At 50.4% G+C, this 15,255-nt stretch overlaps 1 protein-coding gene across 6 annotated transcripts in view; it reads left to right on the plus strand.

Annotated features, from left to right (window-relative positions):
• The window catches only part of LPIN2 (lipin 2), an 81,137-nt gene that overhangs the window by 47,219 nt on the left and 18,663 nt on the right, over window positions 1-15,255 (plus strand). For all 6 annotated transcript variants that reach the window (XM_084780811.1, XM_084780808.1, XM_084780807.1 and 3 more), the window contains 5 exons: window positions 2,232-2,533; window positions 8,117-8,224; window positions 9,068-9,191; window positions 9,949-10,288; window positions 12,194-12,293. In XM_084780811.1, the coding sequence (XP_084636937.1) occupies window positions 2,232-2,533; window positions 8,117-8,224; window positions 9,068-9,191; window positions 9,949-10,288; window positions 12,194-12,293 (974 nt within the window). The remainder of the gene's footprint in view (window positions 1-2,231; window positions 2,534-8,116; window positions 8,225-9,067; window positions 9,192-9,948; window positions 10,289-12,193; window positions 12,294-15,255) is intronic.

Below are 15,255 nucleotides of genomic sequence, written 5' to 3' on the forward strand. Positions count from 1 at the left end.
TCACTGATATCAGCATACAGCCCTGTCACTGACTGTCAGCATACAGCCCTGTCACTGACTGTCAGCATACAGCCCTGTCACTGACTGTCAGCATACAGCCCTGTCACTGACTGTCAGCATACAGCCCTGTCACTGACTGTCATCATACAGCCCTGTCACTGACTGTCAGCATATAGCCCTGTCACTGACTGTCATCATACAGCCCTGTCACTGACTGTCATCATACAGCCCTGTCACTGATGTCAGCATACAGCCCTGTCACTGACTGTCATCATACAGCCCTGTCACTGACTGTCAGCATATAGCCCCTGTCACTGACTGTCATCATACAGCCCTGTCACTGACTGTCAGCATATAGCCCTGTCACTGACTGTCATCATACAGCCCTGTCACTGACTGTCATCATACAGCCCTGTCACTGGTCGTCGTCATATGAACCAGCCGACCTGGGTTATTGACCATCCTTGGCCTGGTTGCAGATATCGCCCCCATTTCTTAATAGCTTTAGCAAGGGAGACAATTTTGTAACACTTTTTCTGTTTCTTAGATGACTAAAGTGACCAGATTTCTCTGCACTATCATAATTTCTCAGACAACCAGAGCTACATGGTGGGCTCCTGTTTCAAAAAAGCACTACCAACAGTAGAACAATAAAATTTAAACATGTCCTAAACCGTCCAACAAACATTAGAATTACTATTCTATGACACTACTATGAATAAAATAATAGTAAAATAAAGACCTGCTTTGAAAGGGGATTAAAAGTGAACAAATCCCCATTAGAGATACTATTTATTGAGTTTTTGTATCTTTGACTTTTTCTCACATTCTGTCAACAACATTCCTTCTCAGTCAGAAATTCTTAAACAACCCCTTTTTAACAGTTGCCATGGTGTGGATTTGCTGGTTTACCTCACCATAGTTGTATTGGTAGGTGTCTTAACTAGGCTTTTAATGCTGTCATCAACACCATGAATTTATCTCACCTTACAGCTTACTTCATGAAGGCACGGCAGGGTAGGAACCTGGGGCAGAAACTTAAGCAGAGGCCATGGAGGTCGCTGCTTACTAGCTTGCTCCTCACGGCTTGCTTTCCTAGACCACCCAAGACCACCTGGCCTCAGTGGGCTGGGCCCCCCCCCCGTCATTGTTAAGGAAAGAAATCCCCCAAAGGGCCATGTGACCCCTCAGCTCGATTTCCTTCACCCGAGATACTGCAGTCTAACAACCCAGCCAGTGTAGACCTGCAGGTCCTTCCCGCCTCATACAAACACTCCTGGTAAAACTAGAAGATGCTGCCAAAGACCCAGGCAACTTGATTATAAAAGAACCCGTTAGAAGGAACCCTGCAAGTCAGGAGGTCAGCCTCATCTGGGTGAAGGAACCCCTGCAAGTCAGGAGGTCAGCCTCATCTGGGTGAAGGAACCCTACAAGTCAGGAGGTCAGCCTCATGTGGGTGAAGGAACCCTGCAAGTCAGGAGGTCAGCCTCATCTGGGTGCCTTAGGAGGGGCATTCAGACGATGGGAAATAAAACCTGCATCTTCAGGGGGCTTACCAAATCCAAGTTCAAAAATTTAGTGGGTTCGAGTTATAGAAACTCACATGTTTTTTTAAACTATTTTCTAAGAAGATGACTATTTTAAGTTAGGGAGATAATTTATGCATATCATGCCTGCCTTTCCTTTCTTCTGATTATACAAAAGATTGAAATTGAAACAAATGGCCGAGAAGGTCACTAGATGTAATTTATTCAGTATTAAGTGGAAACTTTAATTATTTGAAATATTGGACCTCCTTTTCTTTTTTCGAATTCCTGGAAGGATGTTTGGAATGACATTGAGTGACCTCGTTCATTGTAGGGCGTCACGTCTATAACTGTTGCTTTCCTCACCCTCCATGTGCTTGGCCACTTAGCGCTAAGGCCTCCTGGTTCCTCCTCCACTCAGCTGTCCGCTGCCCTTGTTGGATGTGGCCTTAGCATCGGTCTACACAGGGTTCGTCAGCCCTTGTCGCACTCAGCGTGCTGCTGCCTTTGAGCGTGTCTGCGTGGGGGGCTGCGCTGAGTTGCCGAGCAACTGCAAATGTGCTCCCTTACACACTGAAGTGAGCCCACACTTAGCTATAGGGACTGTGCCTTCCCACCCCTGTGACAAGTTGTGCACTGAGGAGCTAATTATTGCTTTGACAACTGTCCAGTTTGTAATGGACAACTTTTCTTCTGTTCTTTAAGGAAAAACTACCTGCCTATCTTGCCACCTCACCAATTCCTACTGAAGACCAGTTCTTTCAAGATCTCGACACCCCTTTGGTGAAGTCAAGTGGAGATGAAAGGCTGTCTCAGAATTCAGACATTTCGCACACTTTGGAAACAGAGACCGTTTTCACTCCAAGCTCTGTGAAAAAGAAGAAGCGAAGGAGAAAGAAGTACAAACAGGACAGTAGGAAGGAGGAGCACGCAGCTTCTCCTGTGGCAGAAGATATATTCGGTGTGGGTGTGAGCTCCGATGATGAGAAGGGAGCCCAGACAGCAAGGTAAGGCTCTTTCTGCAGGTGCCAGCTAGCCATGCCCTGAGCTGAGTGCGCAGGAGAGCGCAGGGCTGCTCGGGGCTGCTGCTGTTCCTGAGGGTAGCCAGGGGAGTCTGACCCCCCCCCAACCCCCACTGTTGACTGTGGGACTGACTGGGGGAAGCATCACACCTCCCCTTCCTCTTAGACCTTTGGGTATGCTACTGAAATGTTCGTTGGAGCAGGCTGGTGGTCTGCGTCTTTTCATTGTCAGCTCAGATTTGCTTGAGGTGAACAGATTCAAGTGAGAACATCATATTCTGGTTGTGTAGCTTTCCAGCCTTTGCCTCTTCCCTCCCACCTCCTCCTCCCTTCCCACCTTCCCTGTCCTCCCACCTTCCCTGTCCTTCCCACCTTCCCTGTCTCTCCCACCTTCCCTGTCCTCCCACCTTCCCTGTCCCTCCCACCTTCCCTGTCCCTCCCACCTTCCCTGTCCCTCCCACCTTCCCTGTCCCTCCCACCTTCCCTGTCCTCCCACCTTCCCTGTCCTCCCACCTTCCCTGTCCCTCCCACCTTCCCTGTCCTCCCACCTTCCCTGTCCTCCCACCTTCCCTGTCCTTCCCACCTTCCCTGTCCTCCCACCTTCCCTGTCCCTCCCACCTTCCCTGTCCCTCCCACCTTCCCTGTCCCTCCCACCTTCCCTGTCCCTCCCACCTTCCCTGTCCCTCCCACCTCCTCCTGCCTTCCCACCTTCCCTGTCCCTCCCACCTTCCCTGTCCTCCCACCTTCCCTGTCCCTCCCACCTTCCCTGTCCTCCCACCTTCCCTGTCCCTCCCACCTTCCCTGTCCCTCCCACCTTCCCTGTCCTCCCACCTTCCCTGTCCTTCCCACCTTCCCTGTCCTCCCACCTTCCCTGTCCTCCCACCTTCCCTGTCCCTCCCACCTTCCCTGTCCTCCCACCTTCCCTGTCCTTCCCACCTTCCCTGTCCTCCCACCTTCCCTGTCCTTCCCACCTTCCCTGTCCCTCCCACCTTCCCTGTCCTCCCACCTTCCCTGTCCTCCCACCTTCCCTGTCCTCCCACCTTCCCTGTCCCTCCCACCTTCCCTGTCCTCCCACCTTCCCTGTCCCTCCCACCTTCCCTGTCCCTCCCACCTTCCCTGTCCCTCCCACCTTCCCTGTCCCTCCCACCTTCCCTGTCCCTCCCACCTCCTCCTGCCTTCCCACCTTCCCTGTCTCTCCCACCTTCCCTGTCCCTCCCACCTTCCCTGTCCTCCCACCTTCCCTGTCCTTCCCACCTTCCCTGTCCCTCCCACCTCCTCCTGCCTTCCCACCTCCTCCTGCCTTCCCACCTTCCCTGTCCCTCCCACCTTCCCTGTCCCTCCCACCTTCCCTGTCCCTCCCACCTTCCCTGTCCCTCCCACCTTCCCTGTCCCTCCCACCTTCCCTGTCCCTCCCACCTTCCCTGTCCCTCCCACCTTCCCTGTCCCTCCCACCTCCTCCTGCCTTCCCACCTTCCCTGTCCCTCCCACCTTCCCTGTCCTCCCACCTTCCCTGTCCCTCCCACCTTCCCTGTCCTCCCACCTTCCCTGTCCCTCCCACCTTCCCTGTCCCTCCCACCTTCCCTGTCCTCCCACCTTCCCTGTCCTTCCCACCTTCCCTGTCCTCCCACCTTCCCTGTCCTCCCACCTTCCCTGTCCCTCCCACCTTCCCTGTCCTCCCACCTTCCCTGTCCTTCCCACCTTCCCTGTCCTCCCACCTTCCCTGTCCTTCCCACCTTCCCTGTCCCTCCCACCTTCCCTGTCCTCCCACCTTCCCTGTCCTCCCACCTTCCCTGTCCTCCCACCTTCCCTGTCCCTCCCACCTTCCCTGTCCTCCCACCTTCCCTGTCCCTCCCACCTTCCCTGTCCCTCCCACCTTCCCTGTCCCTCCCACCTTCCCTGTCCCTCCCACCTTCCCTGTCCCTCCCACCTCCTCCTGCCTTCCCACCTTCCCTGTCTCTCCCACCTTCCCTGTCCCTCCCACCTTCCCTGTCCTCCCACCTTCCCTGTCCTTCCCACCTTCCCTGTCCCTCCCACCTCCTCCTGCCTTCCCACCTCCTCCTGCCTTCCCACCTTCCCTGTCCCTCCCACCTTCCCTGTCCCTCCCACCTTCCCTGTCCCTCCCACCTTCCCTGTCCCTCCCACCTTCCCTGTCCCTCCCACCTTCCCTGTCCCTCCCACCTCCTCCTGCCTTCCCACCTTCCCTGTCTCTCCCACCTTCCCTGTCCCTCCCACCTTCCCTGTCCTCCCACCTTCCCTGTCCTTCCCACCTTCCCTGTCCCTCCCACCTCCTCCTGCCTTCCCACCTCCTCCTGCCTTCCCACCTTCCCTGTCCTCCCACCTTCCCTGTCCCTCCCACCTTCCCTGTCCTCCCACCTTCCCTGTCCTCCCACCTTCCCTGTCCCTCCCACCTTCCCTGTCCTCCCACCTTCCCTGTCCTCCCACCTTCCCTGTCCTCCCACCTTCCCTGTCCCTCCCACCTTCCCTGTCCTTCCCACCTTCCCTGTCCCTCCCACCTTCCCTGTCCCTCCCACCTTCCCTGTCCTCCCACCTTCCCTGTCCTCCCACCTTCCCTGTCCCTCCCACCTTCCCTGTCCTTCCCACCTTCCCTGTCCTCCCACCTTCCCTGTCCCTCCCACCTTCCCTGTCCTTCCCACCTTCCCTGTCCCTCCCACCTTCCCTGTCCTCCCACCTTCCCTGTCCCTCCCACCTTCCCTGTCTCTCCCACCTTCCCTGTCCTCCCACCTTCCCTGTCTCTCCCACCTTCCCTGTCCCTCCCACCTTCCCTGTCCTTCCCACCTTCCCTGTCCCTCCCACCTTCCCTGTCCTCCCACCTTCCCTGTCCCTCCCACCTTCCCTGTCCTCCCACCTTCCCTGTCCTCCCACCTTCCCTGTCCCTCCCACCTTCCCTGTCCCTCCCACCTTCCCTGTCCCTCCCACCTTCCCTGTCCTCCCACCTTCCCTGTCCTCCCACCTTCCCTGTCCCTCCCACCTTCCCTGTCCCTCCCACCTTCCCTGTCCCTCCCACCTTCCCTGTCCTCCCACCTTCCCTGTCCCTCCCACCTTCCCTGTCCTCCCACCTTCCCTGTCCCTCCCACCTTCCCTGTCCCTCCCACCTTCCCTGTCCCTCCCACCTTCCCTGTCCCTCCCACCTTCCCTGTCCCTCCCACCTTCCCTGTCCTCCCACCTTCCCTGTCCCTCCCACCTTCCCTGTCCTCCCACCTTCCCTGTCCCTCCCACCTTCCCTGTCCCTCCCACCTTCCCTGTCCCTCCCACCTTCCCTGTCCCTCCCACCTTCCCTGTCCCTCCCACCTTCCCTGTCCCTCCCACCTTCCCTGTCCCTCCCACCTTCCCTGTCCCTCCCACCTTCCCTGTCCCTCCCACCTTCCCTGTCCCTCCCACCTTCCCTGTCCCTCCCACCTTCCCTGTCCCTCCCACCTTCCCTGTCCCTCCCACCTTCCCTGTCCTCCCACCTTCCCTGTCCCTCCCACCTTCCCTGTCCCTCCCACCTTCCCTGTCCCTCCCACCTTCCCTGTCCCTCCCACCTTCCCTGTCCCTCCCACCTTCCCTGTCCCTCCCACCTTCCCTGTCCCTCCCACCTTCCCTGTCCCTCCCACCTTCCCTGTCCCTCCCACCTTCCCTGTCCCTCCCACCTTCCCTGTCCCTCCCACCTTCCCTGTCCCTCCCACCTTCCCTGTCCCTCCCACCTTCCCTGTCCCTCCCACCTTCCCTGTCCCTCCCACCTTCCCTGTCCCTCCCACCTTCCCTGTCCCTCCCACCTTCCCTGTCCCTCCCACCTTCCCTGTCCCTCCCACCTTCCCTGTCCCTCCCACCTTCCCTGTCCCTCCCACCTCCTCCTCCCTTCCCACCTTCCCTGTCCCTCCCACCTTCCCTGTCCCTCCCACCTTCCCTGTCCCTCCCACCTCCTCCTCCCTTCCCACCTTCCCTGTCCTCCCACCTTCCCTGTCCTCCCACCTTCCCTGTCCTCCCACCTTCCCTGTCCTCCCACCTTCCCTGTCCTCCCACCTTCCCTGTCCCTCCCACCTGTTTTCTTTCTCTTCTTTCCTTTGCTGCTCTCTCTTCCTTCCAGAGTCTCTTTGCAGAGCACAGGTTAGCCTCAAATCCTCCCGCTTCCAGCTCCTGAGTCCTGCATTGTGCGGATCAGTATGCCTGAAAACCATGCTTAGAGTCTTGGATTTGGTATCGGACCTTTTCCTGAGGACCTGGGAGTTTTGTTTTGAGCTTATGAGCAAAATACCCTATTAAGTTAAAGACTTTCATTTTTTTAAGTGGAAGTTTTTGATTACCCCTTATATACCAGTTAATAAAAATACCAAACCTATGCCACTTCTCAAGTCAACACTGTCCAAAATGTCAAGGTAGCAGTTTAAGGCAGAGTGTATAGTTTTTCTCACTTACGACAGAATCTTCTTCCAGCTGTTTGACGCCGTGGTCATCCACAACACTGAAAGGGTATCAGCAAGTGTGTCAGGTTCTCTCGCTCCTAGTTCTTAGACAGAGGCTGCTGCCTGCAGGTGGCCCGCAGGTGGCCCGCAGGTCTTTACTGAGTGGGGAAGGAATGGGAGCAGTGCTGGCCCCTGTGGGTATTTCAGCTCAGCGGCTGGAAGGACAGGACACGCGGTGTCTGGAGAAGTTGTGAAGTATTTCTGCCCATCCAAGAAGGGAGATTTTCTAGCTACAGAAACTATGCAGGATAAACTGTGGCTTTGATGTAACTTATTTATTAAGGCAAATTAAATGGTATGGTTCTGATTTGCATTCAGTACATTACTGGAACTTGAGTGTTGTATAAGAAGCTCCTAACCCTGCAGTACAGCTGGACCTGGTGACACACATCTGCAGTCCCAGCACTTGGGGAGGCAGAGGCAGATGGATCGCTGTGAGTTCAAGGCCAGCCTGGTCTACAAAGTGAGTCCAGGACAGCCAAGGCTACACAAGAGAAACCCTGACTCTAACAAAAACAAACAAACAGACAAACAAAAACCAAAAACCAAACCAAAGTGACAACAAAAGTGTACAGTGTGGTGCTTTGTGCTTTTCAGAGGTTTTCAGCAATTTCCATATGCTTTGCCTTATAAGCCTCATTGACTGAGTAGTAGACAGGACACATGATAAATTCTCTAAACATAAAAACCTAGGCCATAGGTTTCTTACTTTGGACTTTTAACACCTTCAGTTTGGAAGGAATGAGTGAGTGGCATCCAGTGAGTAACTCTGTGCTAAGCAGGTAGACAGCCATATTGGCAACGTCACCTTAGTGGGGAGGACAGGTTGAGCCCAATATTGATGGGTGCCAGGCAGCATTAGCATTCTGCTGTGAAGCCATATCCCCAGCCTATCAGGAATTCTTAATCACATCTCTTTTCTGTCCTGTTACATACCTGCTAACTACAGCAGTATATGGTGGGTGGCTTGTGTCAATAGCCCCTTGTTCGTATTAGCCTTTTAAAAAGCTCTTACTGATCATGTGGCTTTTTGTTGACTAAGAGTCTTGTCAGCTGACGTGTTTATTTCTGCCTTACTGGTCTTTGCTGTTTTCCCCTTTCCTAGAGGATCTTCAAATGCTTCCTTAAAGGAAGATGACTATAAGGAACCTCCACTGTTCCGCTCTGGGGATCACTACCCCTTGTCTGATGGAGATTGGTCCCCATTAGAATCGTGAGTATCTGTGATATTTTTGTTTTCTTAAGGGAAGGAAGAGGCACATACCAGCAGCTCTTAAGTTATTTGATAGTCATAACTCTTTCCATTTGTGTAATAGCAAGCTTTAGGTAAAATTTAACGTGAATATGAACTGTTTTCAACAACCATTTTGTTCCTAAATTTAATCTTATCCTAATGGTGTTTGCCTGTTGTAAATCTGGATAATCAGCATAGAATTTGTCCTACTCAATATTAAATTCTAGTTCTTTATTATTTAATTAGTGTCAGTTAAATGGTTCAGTGAGAGCCTGTGCTCGTACTGTTTCACTCTGTGATCCAACTTTCAGATTTTAAATGATTTTTGAGTTTACGCATTTTATGTGTAAAGATGTTGCATTTGCATGTATGTCTATGCACTGTTTGTGTGCCTGGTGCCACAGAACCAGAAGAGGGAGTCGGCTCCCCTAGGATGTTAGGGTTATAGGTAGCAGCTAGCTGTGAGCTGTCCCGCGTTACTGGGAGTTGATTCCAGGCCTCCAGTTCTTTACCACTGGCCCATCCTCCCGCCCCACAGTAACTGATTATTAGGCTACCTTCCGGTGTGTTTTCTGTCTTATAAAATTGCCTGAGAAACAAACAAACGATGTGCACCATGACGGGTCTCCGGAACGCCTGGAACGAACGTCCTTAACAACCACAGCTGGCATTTTACCTCACTAAAGAGCTCCAGGGCATCGAGTGGCGGATGCTCTGTTCAGTGGCGTGGGTCCGCCTGCAGCTGGCACAGTCAGACTTCCTGCTCTTTTCTCTGCTCTTTGAGTCTCTGCAAGACTGAAGCCTTGTTCCCTTTGCTTGCAGTGCTTACCCCCAGGCCGCGGGCCCTAAGAGTGATTCAGAGCTGGAGGTGAAGCCGGCTGAGAGCCTGCTCAGATCTGAGTCTCACATGGAGTGGACGTGGGGCGGCTTCCCGGAGTCTACCAAGGTAGTGGGGCTCTTTGGAAAGACGTTAAACACCAGCCAAGGGTCTCTCTATTAAGTGAAGGAAGCAGTTTCTTTTTGAGTTCACAGTATAATGGTGGCATTGCCCTCTTGTGGTTGAAAAAGTAAATAAAAATTAATATTTTCATAACATTCCACTGTACATTTACTTATAACTGAAGGAATGCAGTATATTTTGTGTTTCTATCTAACAAATAATGCTGATTACAAATAAATACAGAAAAGATGTAAAGATACCTAAAGGAAACTAGAGTTTCCACACTGAAATCTGGCTAGGGCCAGGCTGGGGCACAGCTCGAGTGGTAAAGACTTGCCCACCGTGCTGAAGATGCTGCGTCCCCTCCCTGCATCCCGGCAGGAGGAGGTACACAAAACTTTTCAGCTGCTCACACCGAAAGAGTAATATATTAGAAGTTGCATGCATTTCTTGAAAGGAAATCACTTAGGTCCTCTTTTGGATTCAGTCTTGTTAAAACAGAAGTGTACTTGGTTGTTTTAAGCTGCTGTAAGGCGCACTGGAGTCTTGTTGGTAGAACAGTGTTGCATGGATACTGTAAGCTCTTTCCCTCGAGATGAACATCCTCTGCCTTGGATTCTGCCTTAGCCTGTCTGTACCCTTTTCTTCAGTGTTTGACGTGGCCTGCTTGATGCGCAATACAGCTAGTGAATGCTACCATATAAATAAGATAAACCATAACAAATACATTTGACGTTAAATTTTAAACAATTCACCTTTGCAGGTCAGCAAAAGAGAAAGATATGACTATCCAAGGACAGCTACAATTACACCGTCAGAAACCACTCACTTCAGGGTGATTCCCAGTGAAGACAGCCTGCTGAGCGAGGTGGAGAAGGGTGCCGCTGTGGAAGAGACTGTCTGCACGATAGTGAAGCCCAAGCCTAGAGCCCTGTGCAAGCAGCCGAGTGGCGTAGCCGCTGCTGGGCCTTGCGACCCGCCTCTGGAGGGTCCTCAGAGTTCACCCATGTTAGATGCAGACCCTGCTCCCTGCCCATCCTCAGCAGAGGCTCCCACAGAACCCAGACCAGCTGCTAAAGTGGACTCACCAACAAAGAAGAAAGGTAACCGTTGACGTGTGTTCCATGTGGTAGCTACTGCTGTATCTGTGCTCTCCAGCCAGAAGCTGCCCCGCACCTCTCCATGTGGCTTCTCTTGCTCTCTAATCCCATCAGAACAAGACTTTAAGCTTTGTTACCATTGGTCCTTACGTCAGAAGTGAATGAGTGAGCTCAGCCAGTTGATAAGTACAGGGCCAGTGCCCTTGTCAACATGAGGGAATCGTGTGTAGTCGCCACGTGTGCCAGGTATCTGTGCTGTGCTCTTTAACTAGGGTCCTACCAGGAGTCATGTGCTGTCTTGAATTATTAAGTAAGAATGTTAGTGAATGAAATACTAAATGACCTTTTGCTTAAATAAAAGTGAAAATGGAACAGAGGAAAAAAAAGTGTTTTCTCAGACATCTGCTTAGCTGAAGCAAAGTTAAATCTTTCGTAGGTTTAAAAACAGATGTACTAGGGGCTGGAGAGACGGATCAATGGTTAAGAGCACTGACTGCTCTTCCAGAGGACCCTGGTTCAAGTCCCAGCAACCACATGGCAGCTCATAACTGTCTGGTCTATAACTCAAAGTCCAGTGGATCCAACCCTCTCCCACAGACATACCTTTGCCAAAACATCAAATATACATAAAAATAAATAAAATATAAAAAATATTTTTAAGTGTCCACTAATTATTAGTGCCCTTTTCACTAATTTTCCTCTTAAACTGGTGTGGAGAATGAGGAGTACAGCCCCTGTCGTCACCACCTTCAGATCAGGCTTGGTGCTAACTGACAAACAGTTACCCAGTGAGAGCCAGAAACTTCACACTCTGAACTCTGGATCGGAGCCGCTGTCAGAGGAAGTAAAACCTTCCCGAAAGCTTAGTACTTGCTACACTTTGAAGTAGGGGGAAAGGACCACCAAACATCCTACATCACAAACTGATACAACCGATAAGTTCTGTAAGATAAGAGTGTGGCTGTCGACGGTGTTGGGCCAAATCTGCCATCTTGCTGATGGTGGCTCTCCGCAGGGTCTGTTCTCGGGACTGCGAGTGGCCTGGCCAGCTCTGGCACGGTACGTGCTGTGCTTCTGATGTGGGACGCTGCAGGATGTGTAGGAGCTGGTTCACGATGGCTTTATTCTTGCCACCCCAAAACTTCATGATGAAAGTTTTATACATACTGTGGTACATCACTTCATAGCAAGGATATTGTCTGAGAAGGATATTATTAGCAATTTACTAATGAGTGAGCATCATAGTGTATGTTTTTATACAGTTTAAATCAACTGGCCTGGCCTCCCGTTTGCAATCAGGAGATTCGGGGAACAGGAAATGCCATTGCCAGTATGGGATGGCACACTGACAGATTTCAGTAGGTAGATGGGAGTATGCCCTAAAATGATGATAGATAATCTATAATTAAGTCGCTTTTTCAAGTATATCCTGTACATGATTGGATGTGCTGTGAGAACACAGGGCTAGCAGGACGGTAGGTGTGTTTACTCCCCATCGTTGTGAACACCCACGTTACTCGAAGATGCCACAGTAGCTACGGTTTCATGTGGTGGTAGAGAGCTGCATTATAGTGTTTGGGGACCACCACTGTATATGCATCCTCTGACGTGTCATTATGTGGTGCAGTGCACAGCCGTGTCTCCTGGCCGTCTCTTGACTCACAGACGCGAGGCATGCTGTGACATTGAGATTTCACGCTGAAGTTCCCCGGGCCATGCAGACACACAGAGAGAAAGGGACTCACGGCAGAGCGAGGACACGTACACGGGAGCAAGCATGCTAGAGCCCGGTCCTGGGCCTTGGTTTTAGGCAAACAGTGGTTCGTCCTGTTTAGAAAACTATTTTATGGCAGAATTGTAAGTAGAGAATAAATCCTTACCTCTGGTATGTTTTTCTTTTAATAACAGGTGTTCACAAAAGAAGTCAGCACCAGGGACCTGATGACATTTACCTCGATGATTTAAAGGCTCTCGAGCCTGAAGTGGCCGCTCTCTACTTCCCAAAAAGGTAGTGTGAGCTTGTGCGCTGAGGAGTGGACAGCTTGAGATAACTGCAGTTGTTCCGTCTGAGCAGGAGGAACAGAGTGGTTGTCTTCTGGCTGGCTGCTTATGCTTCTGGGTTAGAACGCTCATAGATGGCGTGTTGTTTTGACTGTAGTGTCTTGTTTATGAAAACACTTGGTACAATAAGCAGAGACTAGTGAAACCTGCATGAAAGGATTTAGAATTTCATTCCCCCCCATCCTGTGCATGCACATGTGTTTACATGCGTATGTGCATGTGTGCATGCATGCACACATGCGTGCATATGCGTGTACTGTGCCCATGCTATAGTAGTGTACACTTGTAGGGGTCAGCGGGCAGTGGAGTCCGTGCGCTCTTTCCTCTGTGGGGGACCCACGATCAGCCTCAGGCTGTCGAGCGCTCACAGCGAGCACTCTTACCGGCTGAGAAGCCGTCCTGCAGCTCTAGTTTAGTACTGCTTACAGCCCTTGACGGAATGTGCCCGAGGACATTCTTTTGGTGTTTGTTTTATTTAATTGTGTGCTTTAAAATAATACAATTCAGTTTGCAAACATTTTACAGAGAATTTCCTTCACTCCTTTGAAGAGTGTGAAGCCACTTCTGAACTTGAGCCTTGCAAGGCGCCATTCCAGGGCCCTGTGTCCTAGAGGGATTACTACCTAATACACTGGCTGTACAGCGCAATTTATTTTCTTCTCAGAAAGCATGACTTGAATCTACTGAGCCTTATACACAAATTATATTCTTTTAAATAAGTTTTTGGGGAAGCATACTTTATTTTTACTTGGAATGGAAAAATTAGGTTGACATAAATATACTTCAGTTTTTAACAGGTATTTTTGGGGAGGCTCTTAAAGTCCCTTCCTGACTCTATATACCCTACATTATCTTAAGACACCTGTGTACTTCATTGAAGTAATGGGCTTTTAAAGATGGAAAATTTGAAATTGTTCCAAGGTTTAAGGGTAGGAAAAATCAAAATATAATCTCCTAGAATTAGACTTTCTCTTGTATTTCTCAGACCTTTTGCTTTACTTTCATACTAGATTTTTTAAAAATATCCCTATTAAGAAATAGGGAGCAAAGCCTAGTGGCGCACACCTTTAATCCCAGCTCTCAGGAAGCAGAAGCAGGTGGCACTCTTGAGTCTGAGGTTAACCTGGTCTACATAGCGAGTTTCAGGATAGCCAGACAGAGCTATAAAATAGAGAAGCCTGGTCTTTAAAAGCCAAGAAGAAAGGGGGCGGGGAGGAGGAAGAGTCACTAATGCAAAGAAGCCCCACTGTCCTTGGCTGTAGGTCACTGGTTAAGATCGCTGTGTGTTAGCCACATTAGCATAAGGACTGACTACTGGGACGTGTCACAAGTGTGCTCCGTTGTGATTGCCACAGTTAATACAGCTAAACTTTCACACGTCTCATCATTCCTGTGGATTTGGCAATGTGCTGGGTCAGATGTCATTACTGGTTGAATGACACCAGCTGTTGCAACTGATAAAGCTCAGTGCCTCGCTCTTCGGGACAGCGGTCCAGAACCGGTGTGGGTGGGAGGCCCCACAGGAGCAGAGAGCGGAGAGGCAGGGCCTGGGTGGGGGTGTGCAGAATTTGTCAAGTGGCTGCAGAAGACTCCGTGTGTGCCCAGTAAAGACGATGCAGGCGCTAGAGAGCACACGAGCTCTTCTGGTCGTACCAGGTGTGGGTGTTGCCTCCTTGCCCCTCCCTGCATAGCTTTGCTGTGCTACCATGTCTCAGAGGGCTTGGCTTTCTAACCATTTTTAATGAAGAGACGATTTCTCCATCAGTTTCATGTCAGGTTTTGGAAGCGTGCAATACTATTCAGAGAAAAATTTCCCAAACCTAAAACTATGTCTGCGTGTCAATACGCTCTTGTGCCTAATACGCAACTTCTAGTTTTTTTTTCCAGACGTTTGTGTTAATTTCATCAGATGTGCCATGTTTTGTTTTGCTTTAATAAAACTTTTAAACCTCTCCCTTCAGTCAGGCGTGGTGGTGCATGCCTTTAATCCCAGCACTTGGGAGGCAGAGGCAGGCAGATCACTATGAGCTCAAGGCCAGCTGGACTACAAAGTGAGTCCAGGACAGCCAAGGCTACACAAAGACCGTGTCTCGAAAAACCAAAAAATAATAATAATTAATTAATAGTAGTAGTAGTAGTAGTAGTAATAATAAAAATAATAATTCTGCCTTCTCGCATAGGGATGTGAGTTAGTGGCTGAGTGCCTGCCTAGCACACATGAGGATCCTGAGTTCAGTCCCCAGTACTAAAAATAAATTTCCCAGCCTCTAGGAAAAATCTGAACATCTCAAATACTATACCACTACCCAAAAGTTAAAGTAGTTAACGCTTGTGACACGAAATGCAGTGTGCCATGATGTTATTTCACATTTAGGGTCCACTACAAAAGCTTTCCACATGCTCTGTGCCTCCTGTAGAAAGATAGGGTCAGTAAGGTCCAGTCCTCAGGGCTGCGGAGGCGGTCTGCGTTCTTCTCAATGGCCTCACCTCCTGAGTGCTTTTCTCTCAAGTAATTCCCGCTTTTTAGATTAGTTTAGTTTTAGAGAGTATTAAGATGAATTTAGAAAAGCCTTGGAGTTGGCAGGGCGTTGTTTTAAGAACACAGCCCTGGACCCAGTAATTTCTGCAGGCTGTGTGTGCTACGGCGTCCGTTTTCCTGGAATGCAGGATCAAAGGGCTTCCAAATGGCAGATTTTTCTTAACTATCTATTATTTCATTGTGACAATTTAAGTAAGTGCTTATAACTCCACTACTCCTTTACCCCAGCATGAAGGCCCCAGTTGATATTTTAGAATTCAGAGTCTCACGAATGTCACTTAAGATCTGGTTTTCAAAGATTACTGTAGAAAGCTGTAGGGCCAGGTCACTGGGAAGGTGCTGGGGGGTAAGAGTGCTTATAGTTAAACCA

This window comes from Acomys minous (assembly GCF_964271855.1).
Source record: "Acomys minous genome assembly, chromosome: 4".
Lineage (NCBI taxonomy): Eukaryota > Metazoa > Chordata > Mammalia > Rodentia > Muridae > Acomys > Acomys minous.